We start from the raw sequence: 18,436 nt of genomic DNA, 5'->3' as shown, positions 1-18,436 counted from the left end.
GTCCCTGTTCAGTCCAGGGACAGCTCTGGTGCCCCACAGGGTGAATAAAGGGAGAAGCCACAGGAAACATTCCAGGGAGCCCTGCCCTGGCCCTCCCGCTTCTCTGGAAGAGGATTCCCAGAATAGAGTCAGGGGAGGTAGGCATGGGCCCCAAGGTATCTTGTGTACCCTGGGGCCCTGCAGAGGGCGGGCTCATCACTCCACCCTCGCCCCACGTTCAACCCCCTGCAGTCCCCTGCCCACCACGCCCAGCAGGGGGGCCAGGGCGCTGATGCAGGAAGCTGGCTGCGCTTCTGGGTGGGCCTCTCCGTAAGAAAGAAGGACACGGAGGCAGGGTAGAAACGACTGTGTATTCCCTGGTTACAAAGCGGGGCTGTGGCGGTCATCAGCGTGTCCGGCGGGTCAGCAGACCAGCAGGGCCTCGTCGTCACTGGCCTCCAACGTTGGGGAGCAGGGTGGGGGGGGGCTCCTGCAGACACCCAGTGGCTCTGGTGGGTGGGGGCCTAGGGTGCTGCCGGCAGTGGGGGCCGGGGGGTGAGGGCCCTGGGCCGAGCAGGACGCCCGAGGCATGTCCACAGGGGCTGGGTTGTCCACCAGAGGGTCCCTGCCGGCCTTCCTGTCCTTGTGCACTGGCCTGGCCTCTGGGTCCCGCAGGCCCGAGGGGGGCGGCACAGAAGGCCCCACCTCCGGTGCGTGGCTAGGGGCGCCGGGGGGCCCCTCCCCGGCTGCCCCTGGGCTGCCTGTGTCTGTTAGGGGTGCCGGGGGGTCTAGGCCAGCCCCCGGTGCCGGCTGGAGGAGCCCGTCGCCCAGCACCGTCTGTGAGGTGCGCACAGCCGTCAGCAGCGGGATCTGTCCGCGCGGTGCCCGCGGTCGGTGAAAGAGCCGGTTCCAGAGGCGGCCGAGGCGGCGGCGGGAGGGCCCGCGGCGGGAGGCGTGCCGGCGCATCTGTCGCCGCATGGCCGTGCGAAGGTTCTGTAGCACCGAGGCCTGGAGGGTGGGGCGGCGGCTGAGGGAGCAGAGGTCAGAACGACCCCCGAGGACCCAGAGACCAACTTGTCCCCTCCCCGGCCATGGCCTTCTATGTCACCCTGTCCAGGCCTCATCTCCCGCCTCCCTCGACCCCTGGACCAGCCTGGCCGCACGCTTTCCGACCTGGTCCCTCGGCCTCCCTGTCTTGGGTGTTTTCCGAGGTCTGGCCGGTGGGGTCTCACACCCTCTGGCTCACCTGTGACGCACTGTAGACGGGAAAGTCCTCCACAGGTGGAATGAGGCCCTGTGCAATGAGCTGCCCATAGGACGGGGGTGCCTCTCGCCGCACAAACTCAGCCTCCAGGCGTGTCATCTGGGTCTCAAAGGCCCTGAAAGCAAGGGCAGAAGGGCAGCATGGCGGGGCTGTGGGGACCCCCCACTTCCCGCCTCCCACGGGGGCTCCGCAGCAGGACGTGGGACCCCGTCCTTCCATCCGGACGTCCCGAGGTGCCCAGACCCGAGAAGCCCCGTGTGGATGAGCCTCAGCTCACAAGCCCACAGCTGTACGAACAGTGAGCCCAGGGCCTCGCTCCAGAGACAGGAGGAAAGCGAGGCCCTGGCCCCGCCACCCACCTGTACTCCTGCGTGCGCAGGGAGTAGAGCTTGAAGGCGCAGCCCAGGGCAATGACGAGTAGCAGGCCGCAGACCAGGCTGCCGATGAGGGCGGCGGTGATGACCTTGCGGGGCACGGCCGCCAGGCAGCCGTGCTCGTCGCTGCCGTCCTGGCAGTCCTCCTGGCCGTCACAGCGCCACGTCTCGAAGATGCACAGGTTGGTGCCACAGTGGAAGGTGCCCGGCTGGCAGGAGAAGCAGTTCTTCTCGTCGGCGCCACCGGGGCAGCTTTTCTGATTGTTGCAGCGGTCGGCCGGCGTGTAACAGAGGCCGCTGCCACCCTCACAGGGGTACTGGTCGGGGGGGCAGGCGGGGCAGCCCTGCTCGTCCCGGCCGCTGGCGCAGTGCCACCAGCCGTCGCAGCGCTGCGGCTCCGAGAAGCAGCCCTGCTCGCCCGCGTCGTCCACGTCGCCCTCGCGGCTGCTCCCGCACGGCTGCTCCCACGGAAGGCAATAGCCCTTCACCTGGTAGGTGGCGTTGAAGCCGTGGCCGGCGCTGCGGGCACGGGCGTGGTAGGCCACGGTGAGGCGGCCCTGGGCGGCCTCGAGGCTCACGGGCCGGTGGTTGCTGCGGTAGGAGAGCGTCTGCAGCAGGCGGTCCCCACGCTCGCCCAGGCCCTCGTATACCTGCACGTAGTCGTCATAGCCCAGCCGCAGTTCCAGCTGCAGCAGCACGCGCCGTGGGTCCTGCGTGTCCACCAGCCACGTGCAGTGAAGGTCCGAGGGCCCACGGGCCGCGCCGAACAGGTCTGGGGAGGCGAAGGAGCCGTAGAAGCTGCCCAGGCGCCGGCCGCAGGCCAGGTCGGGGCAGCCAGCCTCGTCGGAGCCATCACCGCAGTCCTGAGTGCCGTCGCAGCGCCGCTCGGCGGGCAGGCAGCGTGTGGAGCGCGCCCCGCTGCAGGGGAAGGTGCCCCCGGGGCACAGGCTGCCCGGCGGCTCGGAGGCAGGCGCCGAGCAATTGCCCTCGTCAGAGCCGTCGCCGCACTCATCCACGGTGTTGCACTGCCACGGGCCCGGCAAGCACTTGCCGTTGTCACAGCGGAACTCGTCAGCCTGGCAGGATGCCTGGCCCAGCTTCCCTGTGGGGTGAAGTGCGTAGTAGACACAGTCAGGGGCAAGCAGAGCTGCCCTCCAGCCTGGGGCCAGCAGCCGGCGTGTGGTGCCCCATCCCAGCGGGGCCTCTGCAGGGTCCAGGGAGAGGCAGGATCCCCGGAGAAGGGCCCTGGACTCTCCATGGCCAACTGAGGGGCAGAGACCCTCCAAATGCCAGGGCAGGCCCAGGTCCTGACCTGAGCTGGGGGTAAGGGCTGAGCTCCCCACTCTGGCCAAGTCTATGAAGTGGGGTCAGTGACCTCGAGGGGCTCCAAGCCACCCTGAGGCAGCAACATGACCAGTCTCCGTCCCAACACTGGGCTCCAGCTGACAGGCCTTCTGGGGGAGACCCTGCAGGGAGTGGGTCGATGGAGGGTGCCGCCCTGGCCCCCAGGAGCCCACGTGCACACACTGAGGCGCCCCGCCCGCCCTACCACCGGCATCACCTCGGATGTATGAGAGACGGAAGCCCTGGGCCTGGCCGGAACTGGAGGCGTCCGAGTGGAAGAAGATCCAAACATGGTCCCGGGCAGAGATGAAGGCGGGTGGGATGGCGGAGCCGCAGAGCCGGAAGGCCTCCTGGCGGGGCGGAGCCGCTGGGCCCAGCATGAGCCAGTCCAGGGAGCACTGGTGGGACTCCTCCACGTCAAAGTTGCGGAAGCTGCGGGAGGCAAAGAGGGCCGCCGACATGGGTGGGTGGCCAGGGGCCAGCAGGGAACGGTCATGCCTGAGCTCACGGCAAGGACGGCCAGCCCCACTGTCCCTCCTCTCCTCCACTCCCGGCTGCTCAGTGGGCCCTCCAGGGGTCTGAAGGTGGCTCCATGAAGAATCAGGACAGTGTGGACAGCCTGGGTCACGTCAGCCCCAGTGCAGCCTCTCCACCCTCGGTCAGCACACACACACACACGGCACCCCAACCCAAGGCCAAAGTGGAGGGGGAGGCAGGAGCCCCATCGTAGGCAATTCCCTCCACTTACACTCGCCCCTGAAGGACAAGGCCCAAGGGTTCAGAGCCTCGCCACGCTGGCTCTGCTGGGACAGACCCTGCACAATCCCAGGCTTGTGCACTGAGGGGACCCGTGCGCACCGGGCTGGCCTAGGCTGGGGCTGGGGCACAGCTCAGCACCTGGGGAGAAACACTGGCCCTGGACCCCCTGGCCCAGGCTGTGGGATAAACAGTGCCATGGAGTTCTCTAGAGGGGGCCAGGAAGGGTCGAGTCTTTGAAGAGACTCCCAGAGGCCACAGGGAAACGGGCACAGACCCTGACGGTGCCCATCACATCCCTGTGCCTTGGAGCGACTGGGGGCTTCCGGGCTTTGCATTTAGGAGAGTGACTCCCCATGATCTCCCCAGTCCAGGGGTCCAGCCTCAGTTCCACCATCTGATCACCTCACCCCGTTTCCCTCTGCATGTCCCCGCAGCTCAAGCGCCTGGGCTCCTGCCTGGTCCCCGTTCCTGCCGAGACCACCCCAAGGCCCCTGGGGAAAACGTGCTCTGGGCTCAGTGCCAGCCTGGCCTCAAGCCACCCCTGCAGGACAGACAGGACACCTCTGCCACCTCACAGACAGCTGGGCCATGCCCACCAGTCCCAGGGCTCCCCTCCCTGGCAGGCCTGAGGTGACGGACAGCCCCGCAAGCCCATGAGAGAGGCTCAGGGCAGGACGAGGCCCAGGTCTGGGCGGCCAGCAACAGAGGCCCACACTCACGTGCTCACATGCACCCACATGCACACAACTCATACATGTGCACGTGTAGACTCACACACATACTTGCACACATACACATCTGCTCCCTTGTGCCCACACACGTGCTCACACATGCACACACACCTGTCCTTTATGCCTGCTCAGATGGGGCTCATGCACATAAACAAGCACACGTGAGTGCTCACACGTGTGCACACACATCTGGTCACTGGCTTGCCACATGCCCTCACATGCACACCATCACACTCACATTCAGTGTGTGTAGGCCCACATCGGTTCCCTCTGACACCCCCGGGGCCCCCATACCTGATGGTGATCATGTCCCCACGGTCACCCTGGATGTACCAGCTGCAGTTGGTGCCCGGTGGGTAGTTGAGGGGCCAGGCTGGGCTGTAGATGACACCGCGTCGTTCCGTGTGCTGCTCCAGTTTCCCGCTGCAGGCGGCTGTCAGGAGAGGAGGCTGAGAGGTGCTAGCCTCACCTTTGGGTGGGAGGGGGTAGTGAGGGAGGGGGACACTTGAGCCCCCCATGGCTTGACCACAGGCCTTCCCCGGGGTGGGCTCAAGTCCAGCCAAGGTGATCACGGCCAAGAGGAAGGCCACAACTTGAGACTTCACGGAAGTGGTGTGTATGGCGTGGGCCAAGGAGGGCCCACCTTGTGCCCCAGAGCCTAGGTCTTATCCCTTATCCCCAGCAGGGCTGGGAGCGAGCCCACCAACTCCCCTTGGTGCCTCTGGAGAATCTTGCAGCCCTAGGCAGACGCAGACCCACTATGGTTCCCTGCCTGTTCCCCTCCTCCCGCCCCGGGGCTGACTAAATACAGGCCTCAGCCCGGGAGGGAAGGGGCTGTGCTCACCCAACACATATTCACTGAAGACCTAATATATGGCAAGCACAAGCGGTAGGCATGCTCGTAAGACAGGCAAAAGCCTGGCTCTGTGGAGCTCACAGGCTGGGGAAGGAGCAGACTCTGCAGATACCCTGGGTAGAGTGAAGATTATAAAACAGGCCTGAAAGGAGGACCCGATGTCCCAAGGTGGCTGGAAGTGCAGGCTGGGTCTGATGGTACCTTGTGTGGCATCTGGGTTCTATCCTGAGCATAAGTGGGAAGCCACCAGGGGTGGATGTTGTAACCAGATGAGGAAACCGAGGCTCAGAGAGGGTAAGTGAGCTGCCCATGGCCACACAGCAGGTAAGTCAGGGCCCACGCTGGTCCTCTAACGGGCTTGGCCTCACTGCCAGCCTTGAGCCGACGCACTGATGAAGTGTCTACCGTACAGTGTCAGGGACGAGCTCAGGGCATCATGCCAGCCAGCACGGGTGACGAGTGCCTCTGTGCCCAGCCTCACCGGCCTCACTTTACCCACATCATTACACATGCCCTCTGCTTCCCAGCTGAGCCCACCCAGCCTAAAGGTGGCAAACCCTGCCCCGGTGTGCCCTGGCCTTCCCAGGACCAGGAAGGCCCTGCGCTTGGCTGCCCCCAGCCCTCACAGCCCCTCGGTCATACTTCTTCATCTGATCTTCCCGACAGCCGGCAGCACAGGTGGGGCCCGTTATACAGATGGAGAAACTGAGGCTGGGGGAGACAAATGATGACGCTTTTCCCGAGCCCAGCAATACCACCTCCTCTCTCCCACTGCCTGGCCCCTTCCACCGTTGCCCTGGAAGTAGGGTCTCTCTGCTAGCTCTCAACAAGACTCTGAAACCCCAAAGGGCTCAGGTACAGGAGGGAGAGTGAAAGCCCTCCAGATGCCTCCCACAGTCTTAGGAGGGTACGCGCTGAGGTCCGGGTGATCCAACACTGTGACTAGCAGGGAGTTAGCCCCCGGCCATGGCTCACAGGAGCATCAGGGGACTAGAAGAGAAACACCTGCCCTGACCCAAAGCGAGGCTGACCACGCTCAGGTCACCATCAGAGCGACGGTCGTGGGTCGGCGAGGTACCAGCCAGGGTTCTCCGCTGGGCACTCAGCGTGGCCTGGGAGGCCAGCCTCCCTGAGCCGCAGATTTCTCACAGCCCAGGAGGGTAAGGACTAAACAAACGGAGGGGCGGCCGGGGGCCTGAGCAACATGTTCCCTCTGACGGGTGAGGCCGCCGGCTTTCTGGGCCTCACAGAGACGCTGGGTGCCGACCTGGGGACACCCTGGGAGGCATGAGGTTATGAAACCCAGAAGAGGCTTCTCCTCCTACAGGGTGCTGGGCGGGAGGCTCCCAGGCAGGGCTGGGAGCACATCTGCCCCCCACACGGAGTCTCTAAAGCAGAGGTTACACCTGGAGTTGGAGGCTTCACCAGCCAGTGCGGGAGTCACCCGCTGTCCCCTCCGCCCCCAGGACAAGGCCTGAGGCAAAGCAATACCTACCCTGGCCCAGACGCTTCCCCTGTGGGATGCAGCACTCACGGAGGCCGGGTTTCCCACACTGGCCAGGGAAAGCCAGGCCTGCAAGGACCTGTGTCTGGCCCTTCTTTCATGAGTAGGGAGGCCTGTGTCTCCAACCACCAGCCTAGTCAGGAGCAGATGACTGGACAGCTGCCAGCCCAGCTCTGCCCCTCAGCAAAGCCCCTGACAACACATTCCCCAAACAGCCTCACCCCTGAGTGCGCCCTGGCTGCCCCAGAAATTCCCACGTCGGGGGCAGCAGTGTCACTCAGTCACTTTATTCTTCTCCAAAGGGGGCCACAGAGACCATGATTTCTGCAGCCGTCGGCCTGGCCCATGCAAAGTGACCACGGTGCAGGAGGGAGGCCAGAGTCCGTGCAGGGCCCCAGACTGGACGCTGCCTGGCCATGGGCCTGGAGGGCATCATCTGCTCAGACCACCGGCCCCAGGCTTTCTAGTTTCTAGTTTCTAGAATGCGGGGCAGGCCTCCCCCGCATTCCACCACCACCCCAGGACCCAAGCACAGGCAGGGTAGAGCCTCGTGAATCCATTCTGGGGGTCCACACTGCCAGATACACCGTTGCACCCTAGGCCCCAGCTTGTCCATCGGTGAAATGGAGTCAGTGGGTGCTGCTTGTCTCAGGGTGGCTGGGAGATCTGGGGAAGCGGCAGTCTCTAGGCAGACATGCACGCGCTGGGTTGAGGAGGGGGGATGCCCATGGGAGGTGAGGGTAGTGATGGGGTGTGTGATGATGGGCGGGCAGCAAGGGGAGCTGGGAGGTACCGACGCAGGGTGGAGGGTCTTGGGGGGTGTTTAGGGGCAGTCAGAGAGGTCTGTCTGAGCTTAACTGGAGGTGACCTGTGTTCACTCGGGCAGAAGACTGCTCGGCCCTCGGGTCAAGGTGGCCTGCTCAAGGGGGCAAGGGATGACTGAGCACTTTTAGACCAGTGTCCTTCTTTCCTGGTCCACAGGGACGTCAAATACTCCTGAGAGGGTACAAGCAAGGCCTGAGGACGCGCAGCGCACAGATCTGGTTTCCAGAGGCCGTCGTTACTCCGGACACCCTGCTGGTGTAACCAGTGACAGGGAGCTGGGAGCCCCACCAAAGCACGTGGGCGCAGCTGCCAGGTGAGGGGAGAACAGCCTGAAGACCCTGCCCAGGCTCACCACCCCACCGGGTCACAGTGGCCACAAGGCGGAGCCCAGAGGCTGGGGTGCGGGAGGTGGGTGGCCTGACCCAGTTAGTGCCTGACAACCTGGGGCAGGACGGGGTCTGAGAGGCAAAAACCTGTGAGGTTCCCGGGCAGCCCAGCTGGGCCCTGCGGGGGGTCTGAGCCCAGCGAGGGCTGGGAAGGGGCAGGCCAGACAGTGATGATCTGGCCTCCTCACAGGAGGAATCGCAGGGGAACCCTGAAAACTGCAGCGGCATGAAGCTTTGGGTGGAGGGAGGCACCTCTGGCAGCACAAACTGGTCTCCACTTCCCTCAGCAAAGCTAGAGGGTCAGCGATGGGCTCCAGGACAGTCCCAGCCCCAGATCACTACCTGGGGCCGCACAGGACACCGGGGGGCGCCATGCACAGGCAACCTGAACCCTGCTGGCGGCCACACATGAGGGTGGACCCGGATGGCTGTCTTTCCCGGCTCTAGGAGTAGAACTTGTCCCTGGAGCATTTCTTTTCTAAACGTCTAGCCACATGCCCACCCGCTACACCAGCAGGAGGGCCGGCCTGGGTTCACATTTGTAAGACCTGACGCCCTCACGTGCCCTTTCCCCATGCCCACTCTCTACCATAGCCACAGACACCTGACCCAGGTGAGGCCAGTCAGTCTTCTCCTGGAAGTTGGGGTGGAGAGACTGGGTGGTCAGCTGTGGGGGCCAGGACGCCAGGCAGGGCCGAGGCTGGCTCAGTGCTGAGCGAGGCAGGGCCCTGGGCCAGCAGAGTCAGCAGAGGAGACCAGGCTGCCGGAAGCAGGAGCTGGTGGGCAGGGAGAAGGGGGCCGAGGGTGCGTCTCAGAGATGGGCCCGTGAGAGCGGCTTCTGTGGACCCTGAGCCTCCCCCTCCCAGGGACCGCAGCCAGCAGAGAGCCCTCTCCCTGAGCCGGCCTCCGTGGGTTTCTGCTGCAAGCCGGGCCCTGAGCAGAACTAGAAATCCCGGGTACCTCCCGCCCCACGATGCAGCTCAGCACACAGCGAACAAGTCCGCGGCGCCCCAGACTCCAGCTCCCAAGGCCCTTCAGATGTCTCACAGGGGCACCAAGGGCCACAGGGGCCTGGGCCTATGCATTCACCAACCCCTGGCAGCCCCCTCAGCAAAGGACAAATGCTCCTGATGGCCTCAGCCTCCCTGCCGCTCCTGGCAGCCTTTGCTGTGCTCAGCACAAGGCCCAAGCACAAAGACGGCCAGTGGATGGACGGACCCACGCGGACAGGCAGGAGGCAGCCGCGGACTTCTAACTGTGTTTTCTTAGACTCCATATGTCTATCTGGCATCCACTAACCACAGGGCCAAACTCTCAGCCAAAGTGTTTACCTCTCTCCTGCAAACCAGTTTGCCTGAAACTGGTCTTCCCTGGGCAGACTGGCTGATCCGAGGCTGAGTCTCCTCACTGCCTTCTTATCTAACTCACACACCAAGCCAATATTTCATCCCAGGGTCAGGTACCAGGCACCGAGAGACCACCCCCATAGCCCAGAGCCCTCGGGAATTATTCAAATTAGCCAGTCCTAAGCTGCTTCCCCTGCCCTGCCCTGCCTTTCCCACTGAAACGCCAATCAAGACTCTGGCCTAGGCCTTCCCCTCACTCCTATGTCTGCCTTGACCAAACCTGGTATTTCCCCTGTGACCCTATGTGGCATGGCATGTGCCCTCCTCACAAGACACATAAGCACTAAATCCCTCCATCAATGGCTTTGGTCTCTCAGTGTTGTCACTCAGCCATATCTTTATCAGCTAAATCCCAGGTATAATTTTAAAGCAGGCAGGCATCTCATGGCACCCCATGGCCCTCTGGGAACCCTACAGGAAGCACAATCCGTCAATTGTGTGGGCGGTGACAGTTTCCTAGCGGTATTAGGCCACCATGTGCCAATGCTGTGCTGAGCACCTTACCTCATTTGCCCATTTAACCCTAATAAGCAGGCTTTGGGGTAGGGCCTGTTATTGCACCCATTTTACAGAACAGGAAACTGAGACTCAGAGAGGTGTAAGTTTGCCCAATGCCAAACAGCTCCTTTGTGATGCAGAAAAGATTCCCAGGGATTGAGGTAGAAAAAGGCCAGGTGACCTCAGGGGTGGAGCCAGGATCCTGAAGGCTGGTACTCAGAGGTCACTAAGCCAGGAGGGCAGGGAGGAAGGGAGGAAGGGGAGAAGCATCTTACTCACCTAAGGCAGGAACGGCGCTGCTGAGCCGCCCGGTGAGAACAATGTTCACTGCGGGAGACACAGAGAGAGTTCAGTGGATTGGGGGAGGGGGGTGGCTCTTGGGTCTCAAGCACCTGGGGCACAGGTCAACACAGCCCAAACTCCAGGCTGGTTCTCTTCATCTCGCAGGGTAAGGCCCAGAGTGCTGCCACAGAGACTTGTGCTCCCACCCCAGTCCTGCTGGGATGGGCAGAAGCGAGAACCTCGGGGATCTCAGCACCCACCTGAACACCCACAGCGGAAGAGAGCAGGGTGCAAGCCTGACTGCACCAGACAGCTCCTGCCACTCGCCACACTTGGGAATTCTAAGTTACTTGGGAGGGGGTGTGTTTCTGTTTCCTCTCAGGCTTGGGAACCATGGGCCTGGACCATCCTTCAGAGAGAGGCCCTTGCTCAACCTGGGCTTGTCAAGGGCTCTCCTACCACCCTGTAGGGCTTCCTCCCTCTGAGCTGCCTCTCCAGCCAGGGAGGGAGGGAAACAGTTCTGATTACACCCATTTTACAGGCACTCACAGCTAACAGGGTTCAAGGTCCTCCTCACTGTGCCATGCTGACCTTGAGAAGAGAGGCAAAGAATTTGCCTGCCACCTACCCCTTCAAGTACCCACCACCATGGGATTTGCCCTTTGCTTTCATCTACTGCTTTCCCGCAGGGGTGATGGGAACGGAAGATATGGGCAAACTCAACTTCCAGGGGTTCAGGGTGCCTCCTTCCCCAACATCAAGGATGCCAAGGGAAGCAGAGAGCATCTCTGCAGGGGTCAGCCCCCATCTGGTGAGGAAGCAGGGCCAGCTGCCGCCTAGCAGGACACCCAGGCTCTGCTGGGCTATGCCCCATCTGGGCAGGGAGGGCCTTGGGAAGGCCGGAGGGTCTGCCCCTTGCCTTGCTCCCCGGGGAAGCCCAGCACCCAGCAGCACGTGACCACTGACAGATTGGAGAGTGGGCACTCTGGGGGCCGTGGCCTTTACTGAGACCCGCTCACACAGCTAAGGCAGGGGCCTTCCCCCAGCTCCTGGGTTCTTGGGGGTAGAGGAGGGTGCAACCTAAAATGAACAGGCTTCTTTTTTACTGTCATTTCACTGGCTTCAGCCAACCTATTGGGGTTACAGAGCCTTCACTAATGACACCATAGGGTGTCCCCTAATGACCCGGGACTTAGATAATGGCCTCCCTCCTTCATCATGGTAAATAAAGGAGCCATGTGGCTTGAGGATTTAACTCCTTCCTTCCCCTCTCCCCCACACAAGGCCCTGGAAAGGTGGACAGAAAAACTCTGGTAGGGCTGGAGGGGTGGCAGGCCTGGATGGGTCCCTCGACCCTCCCCAGACACACCACCTGGGCTGATGAGGCCTGCCCCGCTGGGTCTGTGAAGCCACAAAGGGAAAACAGGAGTCATTCTAGCAGCTGCCTCCTGCCCGGCATCCTGATCCCGGCTCCGGCTAGCTCCCGCCCCCAACCCACTCTGGGCAGGAAATAGTTCCTCGTTGAGGGGGCCACCGGCCCCGGCCCGGCTGGCTTCGCCTTTGTCCGCAGCTCCGGAGGCCCCCGACCCCCCGTCGCCACCAGGCTAAGCACGGGCAGCCCAGGCAGAAAGCCACTGCCTGCCAACCCCAGGCGCCTGCACAGCGCACCGCTCACCCGGGCTCCCTGACGCTCTTCCGAGCCGGGCGGGAGCCGGGGCTCCGCGGCCGGAGGCGCCCTCCCAGGCCTACGACCCCAGCAGGCCGGGGTCCTGGGAGCCGCAGTCTCCGCGGCCTCCGGCGGGAGCTCTCGCAGTGCCCGCTCCGGGAACTCCAGCCGCGACCGGGGAAGAGGGGCGCCGCGGGTGCGACCAGGGAGAGGTGTGGAGCTACAGAGGCAGGGGACAAACCCCGGCGTGCCCGCGCGGCCCACTCACCCAGGCAGACGACGGCGAGCTGCGCCCGGGCGCCCGGCGCCGCATCCGGCCCCGCGGCTGCCCGCTTCTCCATGCCGGGGCCGGGCGGCCGCCCGTGGACGCCGCCTCCTGACCCGCGCCTGCGTCTCCGGCTCGGGCTCGGGCTCGGGCTCCCGCGGCGGCTGCGGCCCGGGTGCGGGCGGCGGCTCCGGCGGCGACTTTGTGAGGTGGCGGTGCAGGCCCGCAGCGCGTGCGGGGCCACATCGGCCGCGGCGTCACGGGCCCCGCGGGGGCTCAGCGGCGGCCGCCAGGGAGGACCCCTGCCCGCCGCTGCCCCTGCGCCCCGGGAGCCGCGCCGCGGCCGGCCTGTGCCCGGGGGCCCCCGGCGTGCCCATGCCCCGCGCCGCGCAGCCCGCCCGGCCCTGGCGCCCCCTGGCCGCCCCGCGCTGCTCCCAGCCCGCCCGGCCGGTGCCGCCGGTGGAGCGTCAGCGGGTCTGTGGGTCCTGCCGCCCGGCCCCTCGCCCGCCTGAGCCCGGAGGCCGCGCCGCGCCAGCCACGTGACGCGCCCGCCGAGCCGCAGTGGCGCTGGCAGGACGGTTGCTGGCTGCTGGGGCGGGCCGGGGGTTGCGCGCCCCGCCTCGGGTGCTGGACAGCTCCGCGCAGGCGGCCCCCGGCCAGTGCGTGCCCTCCGGCCCCTGAGCCTGGCTCTCCAAGCCGCCCTCCTCGCCGCCCAAGATTCGATCCCTCCCGGAGCCGGCTGTGATGGGAGGGAAGGGAAGGGATAATGGGTAGAGGGTGGCAGAGAAAGGGGCTAGCGGGGCTGATTAGGGGCTGAGGGAAGGACGGCGCGTGGTGGCGGAGGACTAAGGCCTGTCTTCCGCGTGAGGTTCTTGCCACTCCGACCTGCCCCCCTCATTTGCTACAACCCAAGTAGCCCTGCCACATCCCGGAGATGAATCGCTCTGCGCAGAGCGAGGCCTGTGAGGGACATTGGTAACCACTCTAAGAGGCCCTGAGCCCACCAGTCATCCCGACAAGCGCTGGGAAATGGAGAGGAGGCCTGTTTTCCAGGCTTGGGGCCCCGTCTGGGAGAGTTCTGGGCCCAGTAGAAGCAGAAACCGGGGAAACAGTTTGAGGAGGCCATATAGGATTAAGCAGGGCCAACCCTCCTTCCGAGACTGATGTGAAACCAGAGGTCCCCAAAGGTTCCCTCCCTGGCGTGGGAGGCTTGGCATAGCCTGTCCCGCCTGCCCTGATGGAGGCTCAGGACCCTTCTCCCCCTTGATTTCCTCTGTTTAGGAAAGAAGGTAGAGAGACACTGATGTTATATTAGTGAACACTGTAGACAGAGTAACTCAACTAACTCATTTTCACTGTGCAGGCCAATTGGATTTTAATTTTTTAAAATTTGGGGGAAAAAAAACTACTTTTAGGTTTTTTCTCTTTCCTTGTTCTCTCTCTTCTAATTCTTCTGGTGATTTTTCCAAAGCAGACTTCTTCTTGGGAGATGTATTAAAGGGTTTAAAAATCAAATAATGGGATAAATGACTCATTTATGGTAAAGAGCATTAGCCTGCTGTAATTTGGTTTCAGAATTTCCTCAGGCTGCTGACTGCCTTGCAATGGGCGTTTATGCTCAGCAAAAATGTTCAGCAGAAGTTGGGACACTGACAGTGAAGGTCTGCAGTTTTGTTTCCATTTGAAGATGCTTCCTACTTCAGTGTGTGTTTTGCAAGCTCTATAAGGAATCCAGGGTTGAGGCCAATGCCCTGGGAGTCCTAGTGGAGCCTGCAGCAAAAAGAAAAATGTGATCCCCTATATACACTTACCAAATTATCAGATATCAAATATCTTGAACCACGTGGGAAAACATGGCTATACATAAAACTCCAAGTTGCCCAATCTGCTCACACCCTGCTGTCAACCCTTATAATCCCACACAGCAGGGGTATGGCAGCTCAGGAGCCTCAGGCCCGTTGGAAACAACTCTTCCCACTGCACAGTAGAGCAGGATCATAAAACAACAACAACCGAACTTTATTTAAACTTTTGCAAATTTGTTCAGCATGAATTTTTTTTGCATTTAGATGTTTTAAAATATGATTTATCTTGATTACTGGGGTTTTTTTGGCACAAACTTAGTCCCCCTGCCCATATCGAGACCTTAGCTCTCTGATACCCCTTTCCGGTTTTGTCTCACAGTGGTCTAGCGCCCTCTAGAGGCTGCCGCCCCAGGCAGGGGCCTCTCTAGAGGTCCCCAGTGTAACCCTGGCTCAGTCCTCTCCCCCAACACTTCTCACTACTTCTGGAGCAGTTCCTGGAAGCCTAATCTCTGCGGTAGGACCCGACACCCTGGCTGCAGTCACTGGGTCCCCCTCAACTTCTTAACAAACATTCTACCTTGGCTTGCTTGTATCCAGGAGGTTTGTGTCCCTCACAACCCAAAATCTTCCAGCTACTGGAGAATTTAGTACTGGAGAGAGGGTGATGCAAGTAACAGACCCTGAGAACATGCAGACTGGTTGGGGCAGACAAGGGAGCAGTGGGGCAGAGGGATCCAGGCGGGGAATCAAGGTCCTCCTGGCAGGAAGCTGGCCTTCCCAGTCAGGAGGAAGCAAAGCTGGTGTCCCTCACACATGTCTCATGAGATTCAGACTGTGGGCCACTGAGGCCCTCAGCAATCTGCTCCAGGAGTGGAGAAGAGGGCAAGCAGAGAGGAGAAGGAAGGGGCATGGAGGTGTCCCACATAAATCCCCGTCTGGAAGAACCCACTCACTAAAATGCAGGCACAAACTCAAGCCAGCTCTTACCCAGCTGGTTGCTGGACACTATGTAGAGGATGCCAAGTTGGATGGTAATTATCTTTCTTTTTTTTTTTTTCTGTTTTGGCCATGCTGCATGGTTTGCAGGATGTCAGTTCCCTGACCAGGGATTGAACCTGGGCCACAGCAATGAAAGCGCCGAATCCTAACCACTAGACCACCATGGAATTCCTGGTAATTGTCTTTCTTGATCTCAAATAGTTAATTTCTTTGAGGATCAAAGGCCAAATATGGCTTTGGCAAGCCAAGCTGGAACAAGGGCTTATGACCACCTGGTCCAGGTTTACTGCAAGTGACTTCCAGGCGGGCAAACTCTTTATTGTTCAGACACCTCCCACTCTGCCATCTGCACCTTCCCTGTTGTGCCCAGTTCAGTTCTGGCTGCATCATTTACTGAGTCAATAATTTCTACTCTAATCCCCCGAGGCCAATCCATCACTAAGTCCTGATAGCTCGTCCCCACAATGTATCTCGAATCTACCCACTTCTCTCTACCACCAGGCCACCTCCCTGGTCCCAGCCACCATCTCCTCTCTCTTGGGCCTCCTACGTGGTCCCCTGCCTCCCAATCAACAGCTCACTTTTTTTTTTTTTTTTTTTTGCGGTACGCGGGCCTCTCACTGTCGTGGCCTCTCCCGCTGCGGAGCACAGGCTCCGGACGTGCAGTCTCAGCGGCCATGGCTCACGGGCCCAGCCGCTCTGCGGAATGTGGGATCTTCCCGGACCAGGGCACGAACCCGTGTCCCCTGCATCGGCAGGCGGACTCTCAACCACTGCGCCACCAGGGAAGCCCAGCTCACATTTTTAACATGCAAAGTGGACCATGCTCCTTGCAGAAAATGCTCCAGGACAGACTTCAAAGTTTTTAACCTGAGCTTTGTGATCCTGTGGGACAAGCCCTGCCTACCACCTCTCCAAGCCCCCTCTCCACCCAACTCGTTCTGGCCTCAGAACGTTTCCACCCTTCCCAGAGATAATTTCTACTCTTCTTTCTTGACCAGGAGAACAATCAAGAAGCAGAGCCAGAGAGCATTTGGAGAGATGTTCTAAGCCTTGTGAGCAGCCCCTCCAGTGTGTGGATGTTCTGACTGACCCCACGTGTCCAGGGCCCCCTTGGAGAGAAGCACTCCAAGCACCTGAGGCCAGCCACTCACTCGAGCCAGTGGTGGAGGGATTGTTCTGTATTCATTTAAGATAAGTCTCTCCCTTCCCTGGTGGCACAGTGGTTAAGAATCCTCCTGCCAATGCAGGGGACATGGGTTCATTCCCTGGTCCGGGAGGATCCCACACGCTGCGGAACAAGTAAGCCCGTGCACCACAACTACTGAGCCCGCGCTCTAGAGTCCATGTGCCACAACTACTGAGTGCACGTGCCACAACTACTGAAGCCCGTGTGCCTAGAGCCCGTGCTCCGCAACAAGAGAAGCCACCAAAATGAGAAGCCGGCGCACCACAACGAAGGGTAGCGCCCACTTGCCACAACTAGAGAAAGCCTGCACGCAGCAACGAAGACCCAGTGCAACCAAAAATAAATAAATACATTTCTTAAAGGTTTAAAAGATAAGTCTCTCCTTGGGCAGAAACCATCCTCGGACACTTTATAAGATCCCTCTGGGACCCAGCAGAGGAGCCTCACAGGACAGGGGCTATTTTGCTCTATGGCTATTTTGCTCTCATATACATTAAAATCTGTGTTTCTCAAATGATGTTTTAAAATGTGAGCCATTTAAGTAGAAACTAACATGAAAGCCTGCAACTGGGATTTCTGAACGGCAGTTAATGTTGTACAACTTTGAAATAAGATGATGGAAGGACAGGAGAGGAAGCAAGAAAATAATAGCTTTAGAGAAAGGGAGTTAAGGTTTATTTGCATTAAAAATACTAGAAATATCAAAATCACAATGAGATACCACTTTACGTCTATTAAGAGAGCTATTACAAAAAGAAAGAAAGAATATAACAAGTGTTGGCGAGAATGTGGAGAAGTTAGAACCCTAGTGCGTTGCTGATGGGAATGTAAAATGGTGCAGCTGCTGTGGGAAACAGCTTGGCAGTTCCTCAAAAGGTTAAATATAGAGCTACCATATGATCTAGTTAGTCCACTTCTGGGTATATACCCAAAAGAATTGGAAGCAGGAACTCCAGGAGGTGTTTGTACACACGTGTTCATGGCAGCATTATTCACAGTAACCAATAGGTAGAAACAACGTAAGTGCCCATTAATAAATGAATGGATAAACAAAATGTGATAGAGCTAGATAGATACAGATATAGATATAATGGAATATTATTCAGCCTTAAACAGGAAGGATGTTCTGATACAGGCTTCAACATGGATGAACCTTGAGAACATTATGCTAAGTGAAACAAACCAGTCACAAAAGGACAAATACTGTGTGATTCCACTTGTATGAGGGACCTAGAGTCGTGAAATTTATGGAGACAGAAAGTAGGAAGGTGGTTGCTGGGGGCTGGAGGGGGGAATGAATGGGGGGTCATTGATTAACAGGTACGGAGTTTCAGTTGGGAAAATGAAAGAGCTCTGGAGATGGATGGGGGTGACGGTTACACACAATGTGAATGTACTTAATGTCACTGAACTACACACTTAAAAATGGTTAAAATGGTAAATTGTGTGTAATGTGTATTTTACCACAATTAAAAAATACTAAAAATAAACGGGCAAAGTTCGGGGTTGTGACACCATTTCCACTGGGCTCTGTGGGGTGAGTGGGCCAGCCTGAGTTGCTGTTTTGGATTTAGTGTGGCTCAATACTGGAACCTCCCAGAACCTTGGTCTGCCAGGGGTGATGGGGGAAGAGCAGGCCTCAGAGCTGAGCACCTCCTCCACCCTGTGCGATGCCCAGGCATCCCAGCCACAGCCCAGTGACGGGCCACATCTGCAGGCACATCTGGTGATGGGCTCAGCACGGCGAAGTGCATCTAGCCATAGACACTCTCCAAGCCATTGCTGGTTCTTCCAACTTTAAGAGAATAATAGAATAATAGCAGTAAAATCATTTCACCTTCAGTACTGAGCAGTAATTTTCAAATTATAGGCCTGGAACAGTGATAGTAAGTATGAAGTATGTCATAAAAGCACCATTCCAAAAAGAAAAAAAGATTCTACTGCAATAGAAAGGTTAGTGCCAGGTCACCCCCTTACTTTACATAACCCTCTCCACTGTAATTTTGAACAAGGAGTGTGGTTCCAATTTTCAATCAGAAAGCTCCCCTCAGCCTTGCTGAACCACTCAGAAGTGCCCTGAAACAATAATCATCTGTATATTGATCTGGGGGAGAATCAATCCAATTCAGTCCACCTCACTAAATTGTTAATGGAGCAAAGTGCATCAGAACCCCGAGGTGGGTTAACAGATACTGTTTGTTCTTTAACTGTGCTGCTGCCAGAGGAATAAAGGTGACAGGTTGAGAGCCTGAGTCCAGAGGCACGTGTGCAGATCTGGGAAACCCAAGGCAGGAAGGGTAGACT

The 18,436-nt window shown here is 59.5% G+C and overlaps 1 protein-coding gene and 1 long non-coding RNA gene across 4 annotated transcripts; one reads left to right on the top strand and one right to left on the bottom strand.

The window, feature by feature from the left end:
- Positions 1 to 331: 331 nt before the first annotated feature.
- On the bottom strand, positions 332 to 13,123 carry LRP3 (LDL receptor related protein 3). Of its 3 annotated transcripts, none has more exons than XM_033413786.2 (7): positions 12,143 to 13,123; positions 10,206 to 10,253; positions 4,746 to 4,920; positions 3,179 to 3,393; positions 1,603 to 2,719; positions 1,226 to 1,358; positions 332 to 987 (listed from the first exon to the last, which is right to left on the bottom strand). In XM_033413786.2, exons 1-7 carry the CDS (start codon positions 12,213 to 12,215, stop codon positions 403 to 405), a joined length of 2,346 nt encoding a protein of 781 aa, XP_033269677.2. In that variant the 5' UTR covers positions 12,216 to 13,123; the 3' UTR covers positions 332 to 402. The 3 variants fall into 3 exon arrangements, with proteins under 3 accessions (XP_033269677.2, XP_004284187.2, XP_033269678.2); XM_004284139.4 differs by having other exon boundaries at positions 4,746 to 4,884; positions 12,143 to 12,867; XM_033413787.2 differs by having other exon boundaries at positions 550 to 1,006; positions 12,143 to 12,873.
- Positions 11,503 to 17,617, top strand: LOC125962675 (uncharacterized). Its single transcript, XR_007474191.1, has 3 exons — positions 11,503 to 12,086; positions 15,031 to 15,117; positions 15,945 to 17,617. It is a non-coding gene; the product is annotated as an uncharacterized LOC125962675 (long non-coding RNA).
- The last annotated feature ends 819 nt before the right edge of the window (positions 17,618 to 18,436 follow it).

This window comes from Orcinus orca, chromosome 20, assembly GCF_937001465.1.
Source record: "Orcinus orca chromosome 20, mOrcOrc1.1, whole genome shotgun sequence".
Lineage (NCBI taxonomy): Eukaryota > Metazoa > Chordata > Mammalia > Artiodactyla > Delphinidae > Orcinus > Orcinus orca.
This window is presented reverse-complemented; position numbering and strand designations above follow the sequence as displayed.